This window comes from Lygodium microphyllum, chromosome 5, assembly GCF_053477565.2.
Source record: "Lygodium microphyllum isolate KBCC chromosome 5, Lygodium_microphyllum_v1.1.10, whole genome shotgun sequence".
NCBI classification, from domain to species: Eukaryota; Viridiplantae; Streptophyta; class Polypodiopsida; order Schizaeales; family Lygodiaceae; genus Lygodium; species Lygodium microphyllum.
Genome location: NC_141139.1, coordinates 79919529 through 79942654, shown reverse-complemented (window position 1 = coordinate 79942654; position 23126 = coordinate 79919529). Strand labels below are relative to the sequence as shown.

The following is a 23126-nucleotide window of genomic DNA, read 5'->3' as shown; positions in this document are numbered from 1 at the left end:
CCATGCTAAATGGCTGGTTATGTTAAAAAGGGGTGGGTGCCCTAATTTGATTGTAGCCTGAAAAGTCATCCAAAAGTGTAATGTTCCCATTACTTAGTTTATTATAATGTGCGTGTACATTCCAAAGAAAATTGATTTATGAAACTAACTCTCATTATGAAGATAATTATTATTATTAATGAGGTATTATATGCCAGTTCATGGAAGAAAGACTTAGGAGACCCTCCCAAGACTAGCTTATTAAAACTATGTTTGTAGTATAGAAGAACTAGCCTAGTGGATAGTCACTTGGTAGTTAAGTGCACTTGGGTGACGATACTGCGGAGATGGGTGACCTCTCGGTAAGATTTTTCTACAAACTAGTGGAAGCTTCTCGCCCACAGCCAATGGTGCCAACGAAGCCTTCATATCATGTTGCTAAGTATGCCAAGTCCAAGATGCCAAGGTCTACGCCTTGGTCACCACTTTAGTCACTACCTTAGTCATAAGCCTTGGAGTGGCGGCCGCCCAACGATGTGCCACACGGTGCTCACCCATATATTCGTAAATTTTTATCTTCATGCTACAAAAATGGAGCTCCCTATCTAATGTCATCAATGATGTCATTAGAAGCGCTAAAAGAAAGCATTCTCTCTTTGTCATCGAAAAACACTAAAAAGTAAGCATCCTCTCTTTTACCCCCCTACAAAAACTATAAATTGAGGGCTTGGGGATGACCAAGAAGGGGAACAAGAGCAATCTTGATGAGAACGAGATACTGATCGAGAAGGAGGAGTCTCTATTCCGCGAGACGAAGAGACATCATTCGATTCAACACAAGGAAGGGGATACGTAGAAGGTCTCTCATCCTCTTCTACTCTAATCCGAGAAGAGAAGACACTGACAAACTTTATCCTATTCTATCAATCCACTTAGAAGTCATATCTCTACTCTCGTCCCTATTCCATCTACTAGAGAGAGAGAAGTATTGCTCTCCACGAGGCAAGAAGAACCTTTTGCGAGGCCTACATCATTGAATCCTGCAATAACCATCATCATCGAGAGTCTTACACCCTTGCCAAACGGTATTACTATTATGTTCTTCTTCTTCTTCTTCTATGAATCATATTTCCATCATGGCCCCGAAGAAAAAGAATTCAAAGGCAGAAATCGCGAATGACCCTACTAACATGGAAACAATAGTTGGAGTTGCGAGCACGAGAGTCACTAACAGAGTCACAGGTGCAGATGACAACCCTTTACCAATTTTGATACCACAAGTTTTTTTTTCTAAAAATTTCTATTCGAATTCAATAGAAATAAGACAAGTCTCTTAAGAAATATTGCAATCTTAGAGTATTCACTTAGTAAATTATTAGAACATCTTATAGGCTAGAAATTGTTAGGGAAACTACAAAATTCTAAGACTCAAGAGAAATCATGAGAAATTTTTCAAGATGGATTTATTAAGGACGAACCTCGAAGAATTTAGTCAAGGATATAGTTTAATCTAGAAGCTTTGATAGAAGATTTTAAGACCGGAAATATCTCTAAGTTTAAGAAATGGACTTAAGGCCAAGAAACTTGGTTACAAGAATGCCATTATAAACCTTAAACTGAGAGGTTAGAGACCCCAAAATCTAGATACCCGAGGGGAAGAGCTCAATGCATGAATTTCAAAGGTCGATTGCTACGAGATTAATCATCACTTGAAGGTTGCATGAGTGTTTGAAGTCATAATTGCTTGAATATTGTGATTTTCTAGATTAGATCTTGATTGAATTAAGTATTGGAACATATATAAATTGAGGAGCCCTATACCTCCCCCAAGGATAGGTGTTGAATCCCCATACCAAGAGGGGATGTTTTTACTGCCGTGGAAGCATGGACCGCGACTCCGATGGCGAGAGGTCTCCCAACAAGGATCGTATTAAGTAGGAGGTGGTTAGGATGCTGGGGGAGCTCTGGCTAGTAAATCCTTTATGCACCTAGGAACTACTTGGTCCCCTGTATGGCCCAAGTTCTACTTCGGACACCTAAAAATGCTAGCTAAAAGTGGATTTGATCTTGGTGATGTGCAGATACGCTAGATGAGGCAGTACGTGCAATTATAAGTTTTCTTCTATATGGGTAGGAGAACACAGATTATGGAACATAATCAATGAATTTGTTTTATTCTGATTGTATGTCCGTGAGTAAATTATGCAAACGAACAACTATGCATAAAATGATTCTTTTTAATTATTAAAGCTGTTTTTATATGTTTCACGTAATATGGTAGGTAATTAGATAACTAAGAAATTTCATAGAGGGAAGCGGATGGATGGATTTCCGACGAATCGATTCCTATGGCAAGGTGGTCTCGGTTAGCCAAGAGGTTTTTCCAAAAACAAACACTAGGAATAAACTCTAGGAAGGGCCGATTTGCTGACTTACCTAGGGTTTGGTCTTAGAACCCGAACTGTAAATTATTTTAGGGGAAAGGTATGGCAGTTGTGCCGGAGCATTGCAAGGGATTTCATAAATCCTTAGTCTGCTATACTGGAAAAAAGTGTTGTACTCCATGAACCAAGGGTAATGGCAATCGCTCCTTCTAAACAAGAAGCCTCTCGAAGGGCACCTCCGGATGTGAGCTAGTTGTTGATAGGTGAATGTTAGGTCAATTAGGAACCTTCAAGTCGGTCCTCCATGGGTAACGGCAAGACGCTTCCCCTATGGGGTAGACTTAGGGTTATAAATCATTCTAGTCAGAGTACATATGGCGATGGCTAAAAGGTAAACTCTGGGTGACTACTAAAATGTTACTCATTATATAATAAAGGCAGGTACACTACAACTGGTATCAGAGAAAAAGAAATAAAAAATTTGGTAATTATAGCCTTCGATATGAGTTGTTTTTCCCTTCCCTTGCTAATATGTGTTTTTATCCTACCCAAAGAGACGAAGATTGGGAGCGGTTCCTAGTTTTCCGAGCAACATTTACATCGGCAATGTATTCTGCGGATTATGGATGGAGAATGCAAGTAATGCGGATTCTGGATCGCATCTATGATCCTTCTCCACTATACCGAAAAAAACGCTAGATGATAAGCGATGGATATTGTTATATCGACACAAATCGTCTTGCCTTTCTTCAAACCAATTTGAAGAGGATAAGATGGATGGAAAACCTAAAAGTCGTAAAGTTTTATTTATTCCATGAAGCCAAAGTGAATTCAACTTTATTCACTAGAGGCCAAGAGGTTAAACTAAATCGATATATTTACGAGGAAGCAACAAACGTCATCCCAGTGGACCGAATTATAGTATTTGGTCGCTCTAAATGCTGCAAATACATCAAAGATGGACTTCTTGATCTTCCTTTAAAGTACCAATTTTTAGATATCCATTCTTCAAAGCCCAATTATTACCCAATGGATGTATCCAAATGCCATGCTTAGATTGTATTAAGGAAAATTTATCTCCCAAATAACCAGCCATCCCAAAATAAACTATGTATTTTTTCCCTATAGCAAAAGAAATTATTGTCTATCCATTGAATATGAAATTGGTTACCATTCTAGAAATTAAGAATTACGAGTCAATAGATATATCTAAAATCCATGGTTAGATTCCTTAAGTTAATACGGAAAAACTCTATCATGATGTAACCTTCTTTGAAAATTTAATATAAAGTATTTCTATCCTTCTAAAATGATTTCTCTTTTTGAAAATATATGAGCAAATTGTATGATAGCATTCGTAGAGCTGACTAGACAAAATCTTACAATACCACAGCAAGTTGTTCCTACCCTTAATGCTGCTGAGATCCAAGAAAAGAAGTTCCTAGTTAAGCAAATCAAACCACTTGAGTTTGATGGCCAAGGAAAAAACATCGAGATTGAAGCAAAAATATGGGTCGAGTCCATGGAAGATTATTTCATTATTGTTGGAATTACCCCAGCTAATCAAGCAATGATCAGCAAGTTAAAGCTAACAAGAGAAGCTTGAATTTGGTGGGAACAATGGTGTAAAGACCAAGGAATCTCCAAAGCGTCTGTTAGTTGGGACGTATTAAAGGATGTAGTGTGAGGCTGGTATCTCCTGCCAGCATACTGCACGCAAAAGATGAATGAATTCTTTGGTCTAAAGCGACTTAGAATGACACTGGAAGCCTATTACTCGAAGTTTGTAACACTTCTCAAGTATGCACCGTCTATGGATATTATGCAACAAGTATCTAAGTTTTGCCATGGATTGGATGATCCCCTGAATACATGGCTTGAAGCAATTCATCCATCCAACCTCCAAGGACACATTGATAAGGGCAAGACCGATTGTACAGAAACTCCAGTCCAAACCAAGAAACAATAAGCCTTGGAATAATAAGTTCCAAAATAGAAATATAACTAGAGGCTATGCAAAAAGAGCCCAAGGTCAATTCCAATCTGCTAATGGCAAGAAGGCTAAGACGTTGGCAGTGGAGAACTTTACTGGTGGTAATAAGGATACTTACAGATACTATTATTGTAATGAACCTGGCCACATCCAAAGGCAATGCCCAAAACTCGGACAGAACGAACTCGAAAGGAAGTTCCCCAGAGTTGGACAACCACAACTAGAGGAAGAGTTGTCGGCATATTCTCAAGGAAGTAGAAGATGATGAAGTCCCACTTTGGAAACCGACATGGAGAGAGCAAGAATTCACACCTCTCTCAACAAGAAGGGACCAAATCAATTATTCTCAATGATTCAAATACCATCCTATAACAGTATTTAAAATTTTGATTGATTGTGGAAGCACACATTCATTCATATCACCAAGGTGTGCTAGAAAACTAGGCATAAACACAATGCATGCACTTGGGCTGATAGTTGAGTTAGCTGATGGAAAAAAAATTTCCTCAACACAATAGACAAGTAAGGTGGAGTTTAGTCTAGGTGGCAATCAGACCAACATGCAATTCAGAGTGATGAACCTGGGAACTTATGAGTGCCCAGAGCTTACTTTGGCTATTTCTTGGCTTGCTAGAGTTACAATTTGGATGTACTTGTTGTTTATGGATGCTATGTATGGATGCTACAAAGCCTATATGCTCATGATGTCTCATTGATGCTTGATCTTGGGCATTTGTCACATTGGTGCACTCTTACATGCTTTGTTTGAGCTTTCTTGCTTGACATTTACGACTTTTGTGCCAGTGAGAGTGTCTTGATACGCTTGACAAACATAGAGCAGGTGGGTTTATGCTACTTGAGCATCCGGATACTTGATACTGGAAACTTCACTTGGATGTTGCATGTTTGATATGCCGTGGTCCTCATAGATGTACTTGGACTGATTTGGGCTTTGCACTCTCTGAACATACACCTATTTGTGTCAGGTCTTACCAGTGTTGTGTACACTTTGCCCTATTACACAGGGGGTGTACCGGTTTATTGAGGGATTCATTTGGCATACTTGGGTGTTTGCTCGATGTCCGTATAACTGTCACATGCTGATTTATGCTCGCTTGATGTTGGTTATGCTTTGACAGTCAGTGGTTGACTTAGTGCATTCATTTTTCCTACAATTTGTTCTCATTGTACCTGGCTGTAATTTATTACAGCAAGCAGTTATGCATGGATTATGATGTGTTTTTCATACTGAATCATTCTTATTTTATGTACTTTTGATGGTACTTGGTGGACAGTATCATTAGCTATCAGTTTGTGATCATTTTGCCTTGGTTTTGGTGGTATTTTGGTTGTTCAACAGAAAACATCAAACAGTTTTGAACTATCTGCACTGTTTTGGACTGCAGTATGGCATCTTCTTCCACTGACAGTGCTATCTTCAACATCACTAAGCTTGATGGTACGAATTATGCCTATTGGAAGAGCCAAGTTTGACGAATATTGGTGCAGAAATCACATATAAAGCCACTAAGGTTGAGTGGAGAGCAACCTGAAACTATGACTAATGACAAATTGATGGAGCTTGATGAGTTATGCAAGTCCACCCTCATCTTGTCTCTCACTGAACAACTGCATTACAATGTGGTCGAGGAAGCACATAGTGCTTGGCAGCTTTGGATAAGATCAAGAATCTCTATGACAAGAAAAGTCCAGCAAGTTAGATATATTGGGTGAAGCAGCTTATGGACCTGTGTATGAAGGAGAATGTGACGATGTCTGCTCATTTGAGCCAGTTTCATGCTATTCTCAAGAACTTAACTTCACAGAAGGACATTACTTTCAATGATGAGGTTATTCCATTATTTTTTCTTGGGACTCTGAGTGAGTCATGGGATGTATTCCGCACTGCCTTATGTGCTTCTGTTACTACTTTGAGCTTGCATGATGTAGAAAGTGTTCTTCTGTAGGAAGAGATCAACCGTAAAAACTTCGATGCCTTTCGTGTGTCCCATGCTTTAACTGTTAGAGGTAGAGATGGTAATGGAAAGAATGATTGTGGGAATGGCTGTAGCAGAGACTCACAGAAGTCTAGGTCTAAATCGTGTGGCAAGTCACACAGTAAGTCTCGTGGGAGAAATGCTAATGTGACATATTACCATTGTGGCAAGAAGGGTCATATACGCCCACAATGTCATGAGTTGCGCAATGAGAAGGGGAAAGACAAAGTATAGGAAAAGTCCTCTAATTGCAGCATTGTGCCTGCGAAATCCAATGTGAAAATCAAGGAGATAAATGTCATGCAGACTGAGGACTCCGTAGGGAGTACATACTTACAGCTAGTTCTTGTGATGCTACGTAGTTGACTGAGATTCACTCTATGTATGCGCAGTGCTGGCTTTTGGATTCTGGTACTTCATTTCATGTTACACCATCCCGTGAGTGATTCCACTCCTACCGCACTATCTTTGGTTCAATTCGCTTGGGTGATGAAGGTCACTTGCTATTGTTGGCATTGGGGATGTACGGTTGCAGTTCTCTACTGATAGTACTTTTTTGCTACAAGATGTACGTCATGTACTTGCGCTTACACGCAATCTTATGTTTGCAAGAAGGCAGCTTGATGATGCTGGTTTCCATGTTTCACTTGGGGATTCTACTTGAAAAATCACGTGTGGCAGACTTGTGCTTGCTAGAGATGCCAAGATTGGCAGTCTCTATCCTCTTGTAGTTGATGGGTCCTCTGTTGACCATGTTTTGTCAGTGGGTTCCATCCCACATGTATCTCTTTGGCATGCCCGTTTGGGCCATATGCCCTTGAAGGGAATGAAAATACTTTCTGGTTTTTGCAGTACTTACCACCCCTTGACTATGCATATTTTGATTCATGTGAATATTGTCTTTATGGCCGACAGACTAGGAATACGCATAAGAAGTCTGGTAGGATACGCATGAGTGAGCCCTTGGCATTGGTACATTCGGATGTATGTGGACCCATGCCATGTGGGTCTATGGGTGGTGCAAAGTATTTTGTCACGTTCATTGATGATTCTTCATGGAAAGTTTGGGCTTATCCCATTAAGCTTAAATCCGATGTCTTTGATGTGTTTCAAAGATGGCTTGCATTGGTTGAGAACCAAACTGGACATAGACTGAAATGCCTTAGGACTGACAATGGAAGAGAATGTGTCACGTGCCTTTAAGCAACTATGTGACGAAAGGGATATTAAGCGTCAGTTGACTACTCCCTATATCCCACCCCGGAATGGTTTAGCGGCTAAGTGAATGAATAGAACCATCTAGGAGAGTGTATGTAGTATGCTTAGCCATGCAAGCCTACCACAGAGCTTTTGAGCTGAGACAGTCACTACAACTGTGCATATCATAAATAGACCACCTTCGAGTGGTTTGGATTTCCAAAGGAGGTATGAACTAGGAAACCTCTATCTTATGCGCATCTACGTGTCTTTGAATATGAGGCATTTTGCCATGTGCCCAAGGACAAGCGTAGTAAGCTAGATCCTAAGAGTGTCAAATGCATTTTTCTTAGCTATGGAGATGTAGGCAAGATGGGTTACCGCCTCTGGGATCTGCAAGCGCAGAAAGTCATCCGCAGCCATGATGTAGTCTTTCATGAAGACAAGATGATGCATAGACATCCTGAGAAGGTGGTAGAGATGCGCAGGGTTATATTCCAGGAGGAGCCACGTGCTCCTACACAGCCAGCTAGACAGCCTGCAGCAACAATTGGTACACATGGCCAGGGTGTTGGACATGCAGCAGAGCCTACAGTGAGACGATCTACTAGATATAGACATCCACCTAATAGATTTGCGTCCTTAATGCATTATGTCTTGGTTACAGATGCAGAAGAGCCTCTCACCTATAATGAGGCTATGTCTTGATTGCATTGTCTAAGGGCAAGAAGGCTTTGCCATACAAATGGGTGTACAAGCTGAAAAGTACCCCTAGGCATTCCAAGCCGGCTTATAAGGCAAGACTTGTTGTTAAGGGTTTTAAACATGAGCATGGAGTTGACTTTAATGAAGTCTTTTCTCCTGTGGTCAAGATGACCATCCTACGCTTGGTTTTGACCTAGTTGCGCAGCTTGACTTGGACATGTATCAAATGAATATCAAGACTGCGTTCTTGTATGGGGATTTGCATGATGAGATATATATGGAGCAACCTAAGGGCTTTACAGAACCTGGTAGGGAGTACCTAGTGTGCAAGTTGAAAAAGAGCTTGTATGGCTTGAATAAGACACCTAAGGAGTGGTATCATAAGTTTGATGCCTTTATGCAGTCACAGGGCTATAGTAGGAGTGCTATGGATCCGTATCTTTATACGAAGAAAGCCCATGATAGCTCATTGCTTATTTTGGTACTTTATGTGAATGATATGCTAATAGTAGGAAAAACTCATAATGAGCTAGATGCTCTTAAATCTGAACTGAAGAAGAGCTTTGAGATGAAGAATTTGGGACATGCCTCTCACATTCTTGGTATGCGCATTAAGTGGGATAGGCATCAAGAACTACTCTACCTCTCATAGAGAAGTACATTCATAAAGTCCTTAAGCATTTCCACATGCAAGACATGAAGCCCATTGGTTGTCCATTACCTTCTTATGTGAAGGTCTCACAAGCCGATTGTTCATAGACAGATGAGCAGAGGGCCGAGATGCCCAAGATCCCTTATGTATCAGCCGTGGATAGTTTGATGTATGCCATAATAGCTACTCGTCCAAATATTGCCTTTGCAGTTGATATTGTGACACGCTATATAGCTACACCTAGCAAGAAGCATTGGGATGCCGTGAAGGGTATCACGAGATACCTAAAGGACACAACAGATATATGTATTTGCTATGGTAGCTAGGATACATGAGTTGTGGGGTACACAGACTTCGATTATACAGGATATGTAGATAGTAAGAAGTCCACTTCTAGCTATGTATTTACTATGCTGGAGGTGCTGTCTCTTGGATATCCAGGGTTCAGAAGTGTACGGCTCTATCTACCACTGAGGCCGAGTATGTTGCAGCCAATGAGGCCTACAAGGAGGCCATATGGTTAGGCCGTTTGGTTCATGACCTTGGAATTGATACTATACCTATGCTGCATTCGGATTCTATTGCTATTCAACTAGCCAAAAATCCGGTCTTCCATGCGAAGACGAAACACATTGAGGTAAGGTATCACTTCATACGTGGGGTCATGGAGGACAGGTCTATTGACTTTGTCAAGGTCTCCACTGACGAAAATCCTGGAGATATGCTCACGAAAAGCTTCACTATTGAGCACTTTGCCTCTCTTAGGAGATTGATGGGCGTTGGATGAGATGACATTTTTCCTCATCTTGTTGTACATATATACATTGTACTGTCTTTTATTTTTTCTTTTCACTCCTCACTAGGGCAAATTCGCCTTTAAGTGGGAGATAGTTGGGAGTAAAGGTGCCTCTGCCTAGCCGCCCGTGTATTACTACACTGACAATACTCCCCACCGCACACTACAGGTGGCAGGCGCCCATCACCATCACTTTATTCTTTAAGCCAACCCCAATGGGAACATCTAGGTATCTTATTGCCTAACCCTTCAGAATTTCTTGGAATCCAAACTGCCTGAGCCAAGGAGGTGAGTCTCCCCAAGAGAGGAAGAGCAACTCAAACTTCTAGTTGCTTGACTTGGAGCATGACAAAGAGGAAAATTCATCATAGATATTGAGCAAAGTGTCAACAGAGAGGGGTCCGGCATGGATAATGTCAGAACTATCATTAGCAAACATTTGTGAGCATTAATAACTGCTATCAGATAAAGCTAGATGGATTATTGTTTGTGCTCATATAGCCTGGTCAACACAACAAAGCAGTGGGTGGGTCGCCAAAGCAAAGAGCAACGGGGCAATAGGGCATCCTTGCTTGATGCTTTGATCCACAGCAAAATTACCCAACATATAGCCATTGATGGAGACTAGCAGAAGCGTTGGCGAATAGGGCCCATATCATCATGGTGAACTGCTTGACAAATCCAGCCGTATCCAGAACAGCCATAACAAATTCCCAACATACTTTGTCATACGCCTTCTCAAAATCCATATTGAGAAGCAGATAGTCATCCTTGGAAGTGAAGGCATGATCGATTCCCATAATGATATGAAGGATTGCATTGTGAATGTCTGCCATGAATGAAGCCATACTGTCTACAATGCACATACTTGCTCAAAGCATGCTTAATTCTTAGTGCAAGTGCTTTGGCCATGAGCTTGTAAGAGACATTTAGCATTGCTAAGGGCCTCTAATGTGCAAGCTTCGTCCTTTTTGCCGATTTGGGGACAAGCTTGGTAAACTCCTTCATTTGCAAAGTTGGACATGCTGCCAAACACCCTGAATTGGTTTAGCATCCTACACAAGTCTTCATTACAAGCGTCCCAGATTGTAAGGTAGAATTCAATGGAAAATCCGTTAGGCCACAAGACACGACCACTCTTCATCTGTCTAGCTACAAAGAGCAGCTCATCACTAGTAAAGGCCTTGCTAGGGAGAGAGCCAGGTCTTGGTCTACAAACTGATCCATGTGCTACAGAAATTCATCCATTCTACCCTCCCAATTCTGTGGGGTGCAAAGGAAACAACAACTATGGCGGACTGATGCTTCTTGAAGACTTCTGATATTGCAGCTTGATTAGTGTGTTGCTTGCCTTCGTCATCCTCAATAAGGGGTATAGTTTCCTTCTTCTGCTTGTGCCTTAAAGCACCCAGGTAAGCTGCAGCAGGGGCCTCCTGTACAAGGAATGCATTATCCCTGAGATGCACCCTAAGGCCATTCCGCCTATACTTCTCATGGTCCTTGATGAAGTTTTCGATCTCCTGCACCTGGAGCAATGCACTCTTGAATTCCTCCTCCACTTCACTTGTTGCCTACGGAACTTCTTGTAGAGGCTCATAAACTAACATATAGCAGTTGAACATGCTAGCGACATGAGGAAGCTGAGGTTGAGGCCCTCATTAAGGCTTCCCACACAATAAGGATGTTTCTATCTCTCTTGTTGATTGATGCTGTTGCTTTGATTGATAGAAGAGGGAGGCAAATGGATTGCCTGGCACAACAATGATGGTTCTCTCTCTCACACAATGGAGCTTGGACCTCACCAAATTGTATTGATAGTTTTTACACATCAAGTGGATGTGGAAGCTTTGTGGGGTAACTTAACATAGTGTATCAAGACTTTATGCTTTTATGGCAGTTGAGGGAGGTGACTACGTTCAGCTTATTCCCCTCTTTTTTTTTCCGAACACTACAATCCTTTCATTAATTAATCAGCCTCATCTTCCCACGGTCATTCCCTGCCCCCTACTCTTTAGGTTGCCTACTAAAGCACATAGGGTAGTTAACATTCATTTTTCTTCGTGGAACAGCACACCGCTTTAACTTAGCTACAAGTGTGCATGTGCCTGTGTATGTGCATGTGGGCAGGTGGGTGGGTATGTGCACTTTTGTGTGTGTGTGTGTGTGTGTACATGCACATCACAGAGTCATTTCTACCGTATGCGTGCACGAGTGCGTGCATGCATGCCTGGTGTGGGTGTGTGCATGTGTGTGACCATGGCTGTCATCTTTTAAGTCTGGCCCTGATATGCCAATACTTCTTATCATCTAGCATCTTTTAATGTTAGGAAGTATGTTTTATTTGACAAGCATGTAGTTTCATGGCCTGTTAAACATAAATAATTTTCTTGTACAAATTCAACACATGGCAGTTCCTTCTCCTCAATCAGGACATGACCGAAAAGCACATCTAAATTTGGCACATAGCCTTCACTCTTCATGTGTAAGCCCAAACTTTCTGACAATTTAACAGTGTCTTTGCTTTTATTGGTACCAACAACATACTCTTGTAACCTTTTGTTAAGCTCAACAGATGCAATCCCAAGCTTTTTATTTGCCCCAACATTGTTTCTCAATTCCTCTAATCTGTATGCATCATTCCACCTGCCTACAATGACATAAATATCTGCCATCAATAGGTAAGCAGATGCATTTTCTTGGTTTGCCTCCACAAGTTGCTGAAAGCATAGTTGTCCCAGCTCCACTTTTCCATAAACTTTACAGGCCATGAGCAAAGGTGTTAGAATTACCCTAGACGAAGGACACTGTGAAGCAGCAATGAATTTCACAGCCTCATGAACATTCCCTGACCTCGCAAAAAGGTCAACCATGCAAGCAATGTGATCTACATTTGGTTTGATTCGATGTTGTTCTGTCATTGCCTTGAAATACTCCCGTCCCTTGCAGACCAAGCAGGCATGACTGCATGCAGCAAGGAGACAAGTGAATGTAACAGCATTTGGCTGCACACCCCGCTGTTGCATCTTCTCAAAGCATTCAATAGCCATGTTGACCTCATGGTTCTCACCATATGCATTAATCATTGCATTCCAAGATACCACATCTTGAACATGCAGGTTGTCAAAAACTTCACATCCTTCAGCAATCGAGCCACACTTCCCATACATATCCACCAAAATGCTCCCCACGTAACAATCTCTTTCTAAACCAGATTTCTTGATCTCAGCATGTATCACGCGTCCTAATTCCAATGCTCCTGTCATGCTACAAGCTTTCAAGCAGACTGCAAAAGTGACAGCATCTGCAGACACTCCTTCGAGCTGCATCTCCTTTAAACAGTTCAGCATTTCATCATCCAGGTTGTGTTGAGCATATCCTGCAATAAGAGCATTCCATGTAACTGCATCTCGAAACAGCAGTTGGTCAAATACCTTGCGTGCTTCACCAAGATAGCCACATTTCATATACAAATCTACCAATGCATTACCCATATAAAGTTGTCTTTCCAATCCTCTTCTAATGCTTTCATCATGTATTTCAAAACCCCTCTCTACATCCATTCCTGAAGCACAAGCCTTCAAGGTGCAGACATATGCAGCAGGGTTAGGTAGTGTGCCCTGGAGATGCATTTGTTGGAAGCAGACACCTGCTTCCTCACCAAGCCCATTTTCAGCATATCCTGAGATTAATGAAGCCCACAGTACTGCATCTTTAGCTAAGATCCTGTCAAAAGTGTGGCGTGCGTCCAAAAGACGCCTGCATTTGATGTGCATATCCACCAGTGTGCTGGCCACACACAGATCTGCCTCCAGTCCTCTTTTGACTATTTCTGCATGTAGGACTTGTCCTGTTTCTGAATCTCTTGATGCAGAAGAGCAGGCCTTCAAGCTGCAAAGGAATGTAATAAAGCTAGGAGCTATACCTTTGTGTTGCATTTCATAAAAACAGATTTCCACTTCCTTAGCAAGCCCATGTTCAGCATATCCAGAAATTAATGCATTCCAGGACACAGTGTTTTGGATGGGCAGGCTGTCGAAAGCATGGTGTGCTTCTGCAAGCAAGCCGCATTTGCCATACAAGTCCACCAGACTATTCCCCACAAGAGGACTACCAGTAAACAAATCCTTTTCGAGGCCCTGCTGAGTGATCTCACGGTGCACTTCGAGGCCTCGGTCTGCATCTCTGAGGCGTGAGCAAGCATTGAGCAAGGCCAAATACGTGCATCGGTTGGGCCGGGTGAGACTGTCATGTGCCATCATGTGGTAGAGCTGGAAGGCATGCTCCAAGTCATCGGAGTCAAGGTAGGCAGAGATGAGGGATGTCCAGGAGTGCTCGTTGCGGGCAGCCAGCCTGTCGAATGTGTGGTGAGCATCGAGCAGGCTGCCGCAGTCAGCGAGGAGGGGGACAAGGTGGTTGCTGAGGGTGGGGTGGGATTCCAGCTGGTGCTCGCACAAGTAGGCGTGCAGGCACATGGCTTGATGGAGGTCCTTGCTCTGTCTGCACTTCTGCAGCAGGCCAGCAAGATCCTCAGCCCGAGGCAGCCTGGCATACATCCCCCTGTCACAAAAGTGCATGCATCCGCCCCTGCCCTTCTCTTCTTCTTTGGACCCCTGGGCATGGAACCGTCTTCTCAGTCCATCGACTGCTCAGACATGGAGCTCAGCAGCTTGAAGACCAAATCGTAAAACGTGTTTGTCGATGGAGGTCTTTGGGTTCAAGCTATACGAACATGGCTTATGACACTTTCCCATGTGGGAGAAGTGGGTCTTCCAGGCATCGCACACCTAAGTCGTAACATTACTGAAGGATGTTTCAAATATAATACCAATTATGGCATTAAAAAACTATTAGTTATCTCCATTACAAAATACATATATGATCAATAATATATCTTGAAGCATAAATTAGACCTTAAAATTCTTCAATTTAATCACACGTGCAAGAACCAAGATCGATTATACAACATGAACATATTGTATAACATACAAAATGCATCTGCAACCAATACATTCTGCATATATGGATGATGAGTAAGGCACATTCGATCGCAATCCATTGCAAAGCATGAAAAAAAAACCTTTGAAAATCTCAATTTGATCACATTTATAAAAAAGAGATCGATTACACAATATGGAATCATTATACGCATGTATACATATAATACATTGCCTACAGTGCATTCTTGCATGTATGTATGATTAGTAATGCACATATCATTGCAATATATCGAAAAACATCAGAAGAGACCTTTAGAATTTTTCATTTGAGAAACTGATTACACAATATGTGATGGTTACATGCAAGTATGCATATGCAATGCAGTCTTGAATGCATGTATAATTAACACATATATGCTTAGCAATGCATCGCTAAACAAAGGAGATCTTTAAAAATTTTCAATTTGATCACGTTGAAAAAAAGAGATTGATTACTTAATAGGAAGGGGTTGCATGTGAATATGCATGCGCAATATATTTATGATAGGTGATGTATATAGAATTCGATACTAGTCTATGTGTGGTCCCATGTGGTTCAATGCCTACATGTTGTTCGGCATAAGCAAAATCTCTACTCAGGTGATGATACTGATGCTGTTAAAATGGCGATGGCAATGCTGAGGCTGACGGTTAAAGAGAGCACCAAAATGCTAGAATGTTGTTGATGCTGTTGAAACCTTGATATTAAAAACAATATATCAAAAATGCACAAAAATGGAGTCCACTTGTTTTTCATTAACATCATTGCTTCAATATGGGCCAAACCATGGATGATGGATCACAAGCAACCATTGGATCAGCTGGTGGATGATGGATCAGATAATGATCATAGTAACAACTAATCAAAGACATGATTACCAAAGGTGAGACTTCTTCTAATGCCTGCTTGTTGTTCATTAGTGTTTGCTTTAATATGGATCAAACAATAGATGATATAGATTGAACAATATAGTAATCATTTTTGTAATGATGGATCAGCAATACACAAAACCGATGGGTCAGAGATGCACAAAAAAGATAAGAGCAGACATGCGCAAAAATGGATCAGAGAGCAGGATGCTGGAATGCTGATGTTGATGTTGTTTGATCCCGTTCTGAAGAGAGCACAAAAAGAGAATACTGATGTTGATGCTGATGCTCCTGAAGCCCATGCCCAAGAGAAACCTGGAAATAAAAAGCAATGGGGCAAAAGCCCACAGAAAGCAATACCAAAAACAGAGGAAATGGAGGTTCAAAGGACAGTGATGGAGGAAAACATCTTGTAGGCCCTTCGCCAATCACACAGTAAGACAGTCCTATGCTTCCATTGGTTGGATAAGCTGCAAACAAAACAATCCAGCCACGCTTCCCTGCACAGAATCATGAGAGATGAGGGCAGTGTAACCACTGAATGAGGGAGAAGAGGGTGATTTATGCTTCCAATTCTTGGATAAGCTGCAAACAAAATAATCCAGACCCTTTCCCATTTTCAGCAGAAGGCTTCAAGGCCCACCTCCATCTTCCCTAATTTGGGGAAAAAGTGATAAGTAGGGGGCTTTTTAAATCCCCCTATGTATCCTCAATTTGCTCTTGGAAATGGGAAACTCTCTGGAAAACTGTTTCCTATTGAAGACCCAAGCATGAACAACTCCCATGGACTAGTTTTGAAAACACTAGCCCCCATTGATTCCCTTTTTGGGAAGTGACCATCCACGGTCCAATGTGTAACTGGTCTAAATAAGGGACTTGCTGTGTTTATGTCCTGCCTTTTTGGCAAGACCAAAGGAAAAGCTATTGAAAGTCAATTTCTTAAACAAAATACTTATAATATGATGGGTCATTTCTTCCATTACGGCAGATTAAACAAGCCAACCAGATATTTTTGTTTTGAAAAAAAAGCCTGCATCTATTGCTTCTCAGCCTTCTAAGTATTGTAGTTTTTCTTCTCCTTTAAAATTTGTGCCATGTTGAATAATATGTTATTGTAGAAAATTAATGGTGGGAAGGAAATATATTGCCCACTACCACACAAGCACGGTCAGGGTTGCCATGTATTCACTGGTACCGATTTGGTGGAGTCCAGGCTGTTCATGTGCTTGTGCATGCAGTTGTGCCTTAGCATGTTGGTCCTCGTATATCGAGGCAGGCAACCTGCAATTGCAAGTTCCAAACTGCATTAAACCATACTTCTGCCTGACATGAATGAGAGGAGAGGAGACCATGAGGTGAAGCTGGAATAACATTGCTCCATGTCATTCAACTTCTGCAAGCATCCAAACCAACCTCTTGATTCCCACCATCAATGATGCTACCATTTCAAGTTTGGAGCTATATATCCTCCAATCTTTACTCCTTGGTGATCTCCTATAGCACTTAGTTGGCATTACTCCCCATATTGCCCAAGGATAGATCTTGGCTTGGCACCCCCAGAGCAGCCAGTCACCAGTTGCTGCCAGCTCTAGGGTGCAAAATTGAGAATCGGAAAGGGCTTGAACAGAGACCTGCACCTACTCATGCTGCTGTGACACATTAATGACTTGCCCGAAGGGCAGGTTGCTGATTTTCTGCTAGCTGGTGAACCGTTTACAAGGTGCTGGCTGAGTAACCCCAAAAATTAACATATCCCCCCATGTGTCCAAGTTTCATATCACCCTGCATCTATGTTTGAAGCAAAAGGATTTAATTAAGGTGGAATGATAAAGGAATGTGTGTTAGCAAATAAAGCACCTACCAGTTCATTCTCTACAATTGCTTTACTGGTTTATCCTCTTCAACTACCACATCTGTACCTCAACTCTGAACTTGGGACATAACCATCATCCTTCATGTTTGAAACCAAAATCTCTAACATCTCTACTACTGTCTTGCTTTGCTCAACACCTACAACAAATTCGTGCATTTTACTACTCACCTCGGTGAGAGCACTACCAGGTTTCCTACTAGCCCCTGCATATTTCCGCATCTCTTCTAATTTGATTGCATCACTCCACCTGCCATTCCTTGCATAAATCTCTACCATCAGCAAGTAAGCACCAGCATGATCTTCATTTATCTCAACAAGCTGCTGGAAGCATCTCTCTCCTAGGTCCAATTTTTGGTATATTTTGCATGCACTAAGCAGCGCCATTAGTATTACTCTACATGGTGGACACTGCATAGCTACTAAAAATTTCTCAGCCTCATAAACATACCCTGACCTAGCGAAAAGATCGACCATGCAAGAGTAATGATCTTCAGTTGGTTCAATTTTATGCTCTTCCTTCATCATTTTGAAATATTCCTGACCCTCAACAACGAAGCTAGCATGGCCACATGCAGCAAGAATACAGGTGAATGTGACAGCATCTGGCTGCACACCGTGCTCTTGCATGCACTTAAAACATTGCAGAACCATATTTGCCTCATGGTTCTCACCATATGCCTTTAGCATTGCATTCCATGACACAAGATCTCGAAAAGGAAGCTTGCCAAAAACTTCCAATGCTTCTGCAACTGAGCCACATCTGCCATACATATCTACCAGAGAATTGCCCATATAGAGACTTATATGCAATCCTGACTTTCTAATTTCAGCATGTATGTCACGGCCAGTTTGTAAGGCTCCTACAGTGCCACAAGCCTTCAAGCACAGAACATATGTGACATCATCCGCAGATACATCTTCTAGCTGCATCTTCTTAAAACACCGTAGCACTTCAATGTCAAGCCCATTTTCACTGTATCCAGTTATCAGAGTGTTCCATGATACTGCATCCCTGACAGGCAACCTATCAAACACTCGTTGCGCATCTGCAAGCAAACCACATTTGGTGTACATATCCACCAGTGCACTTCCTAGATAAAGGTTTCCTTCTAGTCCCCTTTTGTGTGTTTGGGTGTGCATCTCTTGACCTGTGCTCAGAGCTGCAGTGGTACAGCACGCTCTCAAGCTGCAGACAAGTGTGATAGAAGTAGGAGAAATGCCCTCCGACTCCATGTCTCTTAGACAACTTGTAAGACATTCATGAAAACCATATTCAGCATATGCTGAAATCATGGCATTCCATGAGACTGCATTACGAACTGGCAGCATGCTGAAAGTTTGCTGTGCTTCTGCCAACAATCCACACTTGCCATACATGTCAACCAGGGTATTCCCCAGCAATGCGCTCCCAGTGAAAACATTCCTTTCCAACCCCCTTGCGACAAGTTCGGCGTGAATTCCCTTGCCTCTTTCTCCGTCTCTAACAACCGTGCAAGCATTGAGGAGGGCCAAATATGTAACCCTATTAGGTTGTACAGAGCCCTCATCATGCATCCGCTGGTAGAGCTGGAAAGCGCGTCCTGGGTCCCCGGAGTCGATGTGGCTGGAGATGAGAGAAGTCCAGGAGTACTCATTGGGGTGTGCGAGTGTGTCAAAGACGCGCTGTGCCTCGGGCAAGCTTCCACAATTGGCGAGCATGGGAACAAGATGATTGCCCAGGACTGTGTGAGATTCCAGCTGATGACGCCGCACGTATGCATGCAAGCGCTTGGCTTCATGTAGATCCTTCTTGCACCTGCACTTGTACAGGGCACCGATCAAGTCATCTATAACATCAGGCATCTGCTTCTGCATCAGCCATAGTTAAACACATTGCTGGTGTGTCTCCTCCCCTTCCGCCTGCAGAGCATAGTAAGGAGCTCGAATTTTCTTCCGAGCCTGCTGGCCATGCCGATCACTGCATCCAAGAGATCGCCTTCCATAGCAAAAGCCCTTCGAATGGACTGAAGCTCTTCAAGTCTGTCGTACTATTCTGTTGGTGGAGGAGGGGATCATCCACCAAGGGTATTATCATCCTATATCTAGGAGGACTAGATCCACCAAGGGTCTATCACTATATATAGGGGGACTCCTAAGGATCCACAAGGCCCATTCCAAGAGAGATGCAACTATGCGTCCAATCACCATCCCCGTATTTACCACGGTGGAAAGGAATATATGGTGGTTTGAGGGATGTCCAAATTTGTCACATATCTCTTGCCTAGGTTAAACTTCTCGCATTTAGTCACTCACTCCTATCACCATATCTCTATGGTTGTTTCTCTACACAACAACCCTAAAGCCTTTAGTGGTTGTTGCAAGGGCAACTACTGAACCCTACAACTTTGACATTCTTTTATTATCTTCCCTCAAACCTTGCAAGAACCTCAATGTAAGCAAAACTCTACTTGGCATTGAAAATTGAGAATAAATGAGAAGAAGGTAAGTAGGCAAAGATGAAGGTAAGGGTAGCGCTAAACTCCCCCTTGCTCTCTCAACCTGAACTTCTCGCAGGATAAGAAAGAAGACTCAAGCCTAAGAAGATGCTGTATGACAAAAAATTCCATATACAAAGAGGGTCTATATAGTTTATAAAACTATGGGCAAATCTAGGAAAACCTAAGAGTGACTTGTACGTCTAATGCTAACTATACCAAGGGCCTTTTGCTCAACCTTCAAGGGATTCTAGAACCTTCGTTGATTTATTCCTTAACTTTACATCATTATTCCTTCCTTGAATTCCTATTGAGTTTCTACCCTTATGTTTGAGGTTCAATCCATTAGCACTTGCATTGAATTATTATGGGATATGGATCCATAATGATGCAAAAGCATTTAGAAAGGGGAGTTCTTGTTGTAAATGGAGTAAGGCAATACATTGCTTAGTCGTTGTTGGTGATGATGACGTATCAAGATTCAGATCAACTGATGCCAGGAGGCATACTCCACAGTGGATTCCGTGAGGTTTTACGGTGGATTTCGTAAAATTTTATTATTACTGGGGCTCAAACACAAAGTGGATTCTTTGTGCGAAAAGTCGATGGGGACGCCTATCCTTTTCGGGCGTTTTGTTAATTTTATGTGTACATGGGTGATTCCATAGCGGGTGATTCCGCAAAATACATATTTAAATTAATAAACGTTTATGAGTTTAGAGTGCGCACTCGTAATAAATTTAGGTTAGGATTGATTTCTAACCAATTTATTTTTTGTAGCTGAAGACTGCTAGGTATTCACTTTTGTCGGTTTAATTCTATTATTTTTTCTAACAATTGTGAATGCTTTAGTTGATGTGTAGAGCAAGCAGCGGTGGCATTGGAAAGCATTGGAGGATAGCGTGTATTCAAATTATCATCAATTTTTTATGGGCGCGTATCTTAGGCATGGCGCCTATATTTTGTCGCGCTTATTTATCAAAGCGTTTGATATTTATTTATTATTTTTGTATGTGCATGGGCGCACGATTTAGATACTTGTATTGGATATTGTATTTGGGTACCGCCTGACTTCTTGGGTGCCCATTAGCTTTAATTCTTTATTGGCACAAAAGCAAACTCAAAAGCTAAAGCATGCTATTTTGTAAATTGGGCTATTATTTGAGCTTGAAGATGAAAAATATATAAAATACATGCTTTGTGGAGCGCTCACACAAGGCATGGGGGGAGATTGCACCCAATTGGTCTCTTGTTCATGTCGTGCAAGCTTTCTTCATTGGTTTTTGTGTAAAAAGTAGAGTTCGTTTATTCTTAAGGACCTTCTGACGCTCACTACGCGCGCATACGGCGTCCGATCTGTGCACCATCAACACTTACAAGGGGGAAGGAAAGATAAGTATGGATTGGGGTGTGTCTTAGTTGGCATGTTAGAGGAATGTAAAGTGTTAAGAGTTTCTCTATATTCTTTTTCTTTTCTTTGCATACTTCTCTTACTTTCAAACTTATTTTGTTTTTTTTGCCCTTTCTTTTGTATTTCCCATTTCTTTTTCCTCAAGTATGTTTAGTAGTAGGACAAGCATCTTGAAATAAAGACATGCCATTGAACTTGATCATACCATACATACTAGATGTGGGTGGCCGCATTGGAGTTGTTACTGGCATTCAAATGCTAGACATAGAAATATGGGTAGTAAAATTATGTGTTGCTACCTAGTCATAAAAATCAACTTATGTTTGTGATACCTTACAATGGCCTCATTTTGATTTGGGTTTGTACTTGTACCCTCAAGTTTGGTGTTCATTGTTAACTAAGGATTCTAATCTTGCTAGAAGTATGACTCTCTTAGCTACTTTCATGAATGTTCAAAAGGCGTATATTGAGTTGTTGCTTAAGGAACATCTCCTCAATAGATTCTATTGCCATAACTTATGGAAAGGACTTGCACGAGTCTTGACATTTCTCAATCCATCTCTTCTTTGGTTCTTGCCACTAATTTAAGCTAGATTAATAATTAAACATGAGGAACTATGGTTGCTATTACTAGGGAGACAAATCACAGTCACAATAACATGCTTCAATTGTCATGCTACTAAAATGTTGACTAACATAACTAGTGGAAAATCCCAACCTAATTTCTTTGCACAATGTCAATGTGCATGATGAGCAAGAGTGTCATGAGTGCTGATTTTGCAAGTTCCAATTAAGTGGTTTCTCAAGCAAAGATATTCTACTCATATGGATAGAAACTAATGATAATGATTTGCTACTATAACCTTGTTGTATTAAGCTATTGTGTAAACGAGAATAGAGAGATGAGAGCCATGGCAATAGCAAGATCAACATCAAATTAATTAAGGCATTATAACACCACATCTTAGAATATTGGAAGCCATTTTACTATGGTGAGATAATACTTTCCATGTAATAGAAATTTAGGTAAGGAAAATCCTCACCCCTCATACTTAAGTCATTGTTTTCATATTCATATATAACGATGTCATCAAACATGCCAAAGAAAATGTCAAGCCAAACCCATTAGTGATCTTCATGACTTCCTTTTTCTTACGAATGTCGTTACTATCAACTTTCTCAAGTAATGAGAAAGGGTATTTTTTCTCAAAAATCAAGAGATCTAGCCACAAAACTGAAAAATGGGCCACTTAAGTTGACTTAAGTGTGGGTGGTTTTTTTTGGGACACGCACCACCTTGTCACTACACCATTTTAATAGCATGTGCACTAATAGGCAATGCTAACAAGGGCACACTATCATGTGTAGGAGCATTGCCCTCTATCTTTTTTTTTTGGGGGGGGGGCATGAAAGAGAGATAGTGTGACCAAAATATGTTTTTAAAATTGTCTCTCCATTTCTCACATTGTTAACATTTCTAAGATGAAATTTCTTTTTATATTGAACAAAAATAATATTCTTAACCCATGTCTTATCCTTAATCATGGAAATCCATACATATGCCCTTGGGCAAGTTGACATGCTCGTATATAATAGCATAGTGAACTTAGTAATATGTATGTAGAGCTATGCATAAACTATGATAAGCACAAAAGGAAATCGTCATGGTTTACACTAGTCAAGAGACATAACAATTAATTGTCTCATATGAGATCTTAAAATTCATTGATAGAAATATAGTGAACTTCAAATGAGACAAGGTGCATGTTGCCTTGATGGTAGTGATTTAGTATGTATACTAGTTTTGCATATTAAATAA

The 23126-nt window shown here is 41.3% G+C and overlaps 2 protein-coding genes across 2 annotated transcripts; both read right to left on the bottom strand.

The window, feature by feature from the left end:
• Positions 1 to 12006: 12006 nt before the first annotated feature.
• On the bottom strand, positions 12007 to 13959 carry LOC148036037 (putative pentatricopeptide repeat-containing protein At3g01580). Its single transcript, XM_087678878.1, has one exon. It carries the CDS (start codon positions 13957 to 13959, stop codon positions 12007 to 12009), a length of 1953 nt encoding a protein of 650 aa, XP_087535004.1.
• Positions 13960 to 16167: 2208 nt separating this feature from the next.
• Positions 16168 to 19602, bottom strand: LOC148036036 (pentatricopeptide repeat-containing protein At2g13600-like). Its single transcript, XM_087678041.1, has one exon. It carries the CDS (start codon positions 19274 to 19276, stop codon positions 17450 to 17452), a length of 1827 nt encoding a protein of 608 aa, XP_087534167.1. The 5' UTR covers positions 19277 to 19602; the 3' UTR covers positions 16168 to 17449.
• Between the last annotated feature and the right edge of the window lie 3524 nt (positions 19603 to 23126).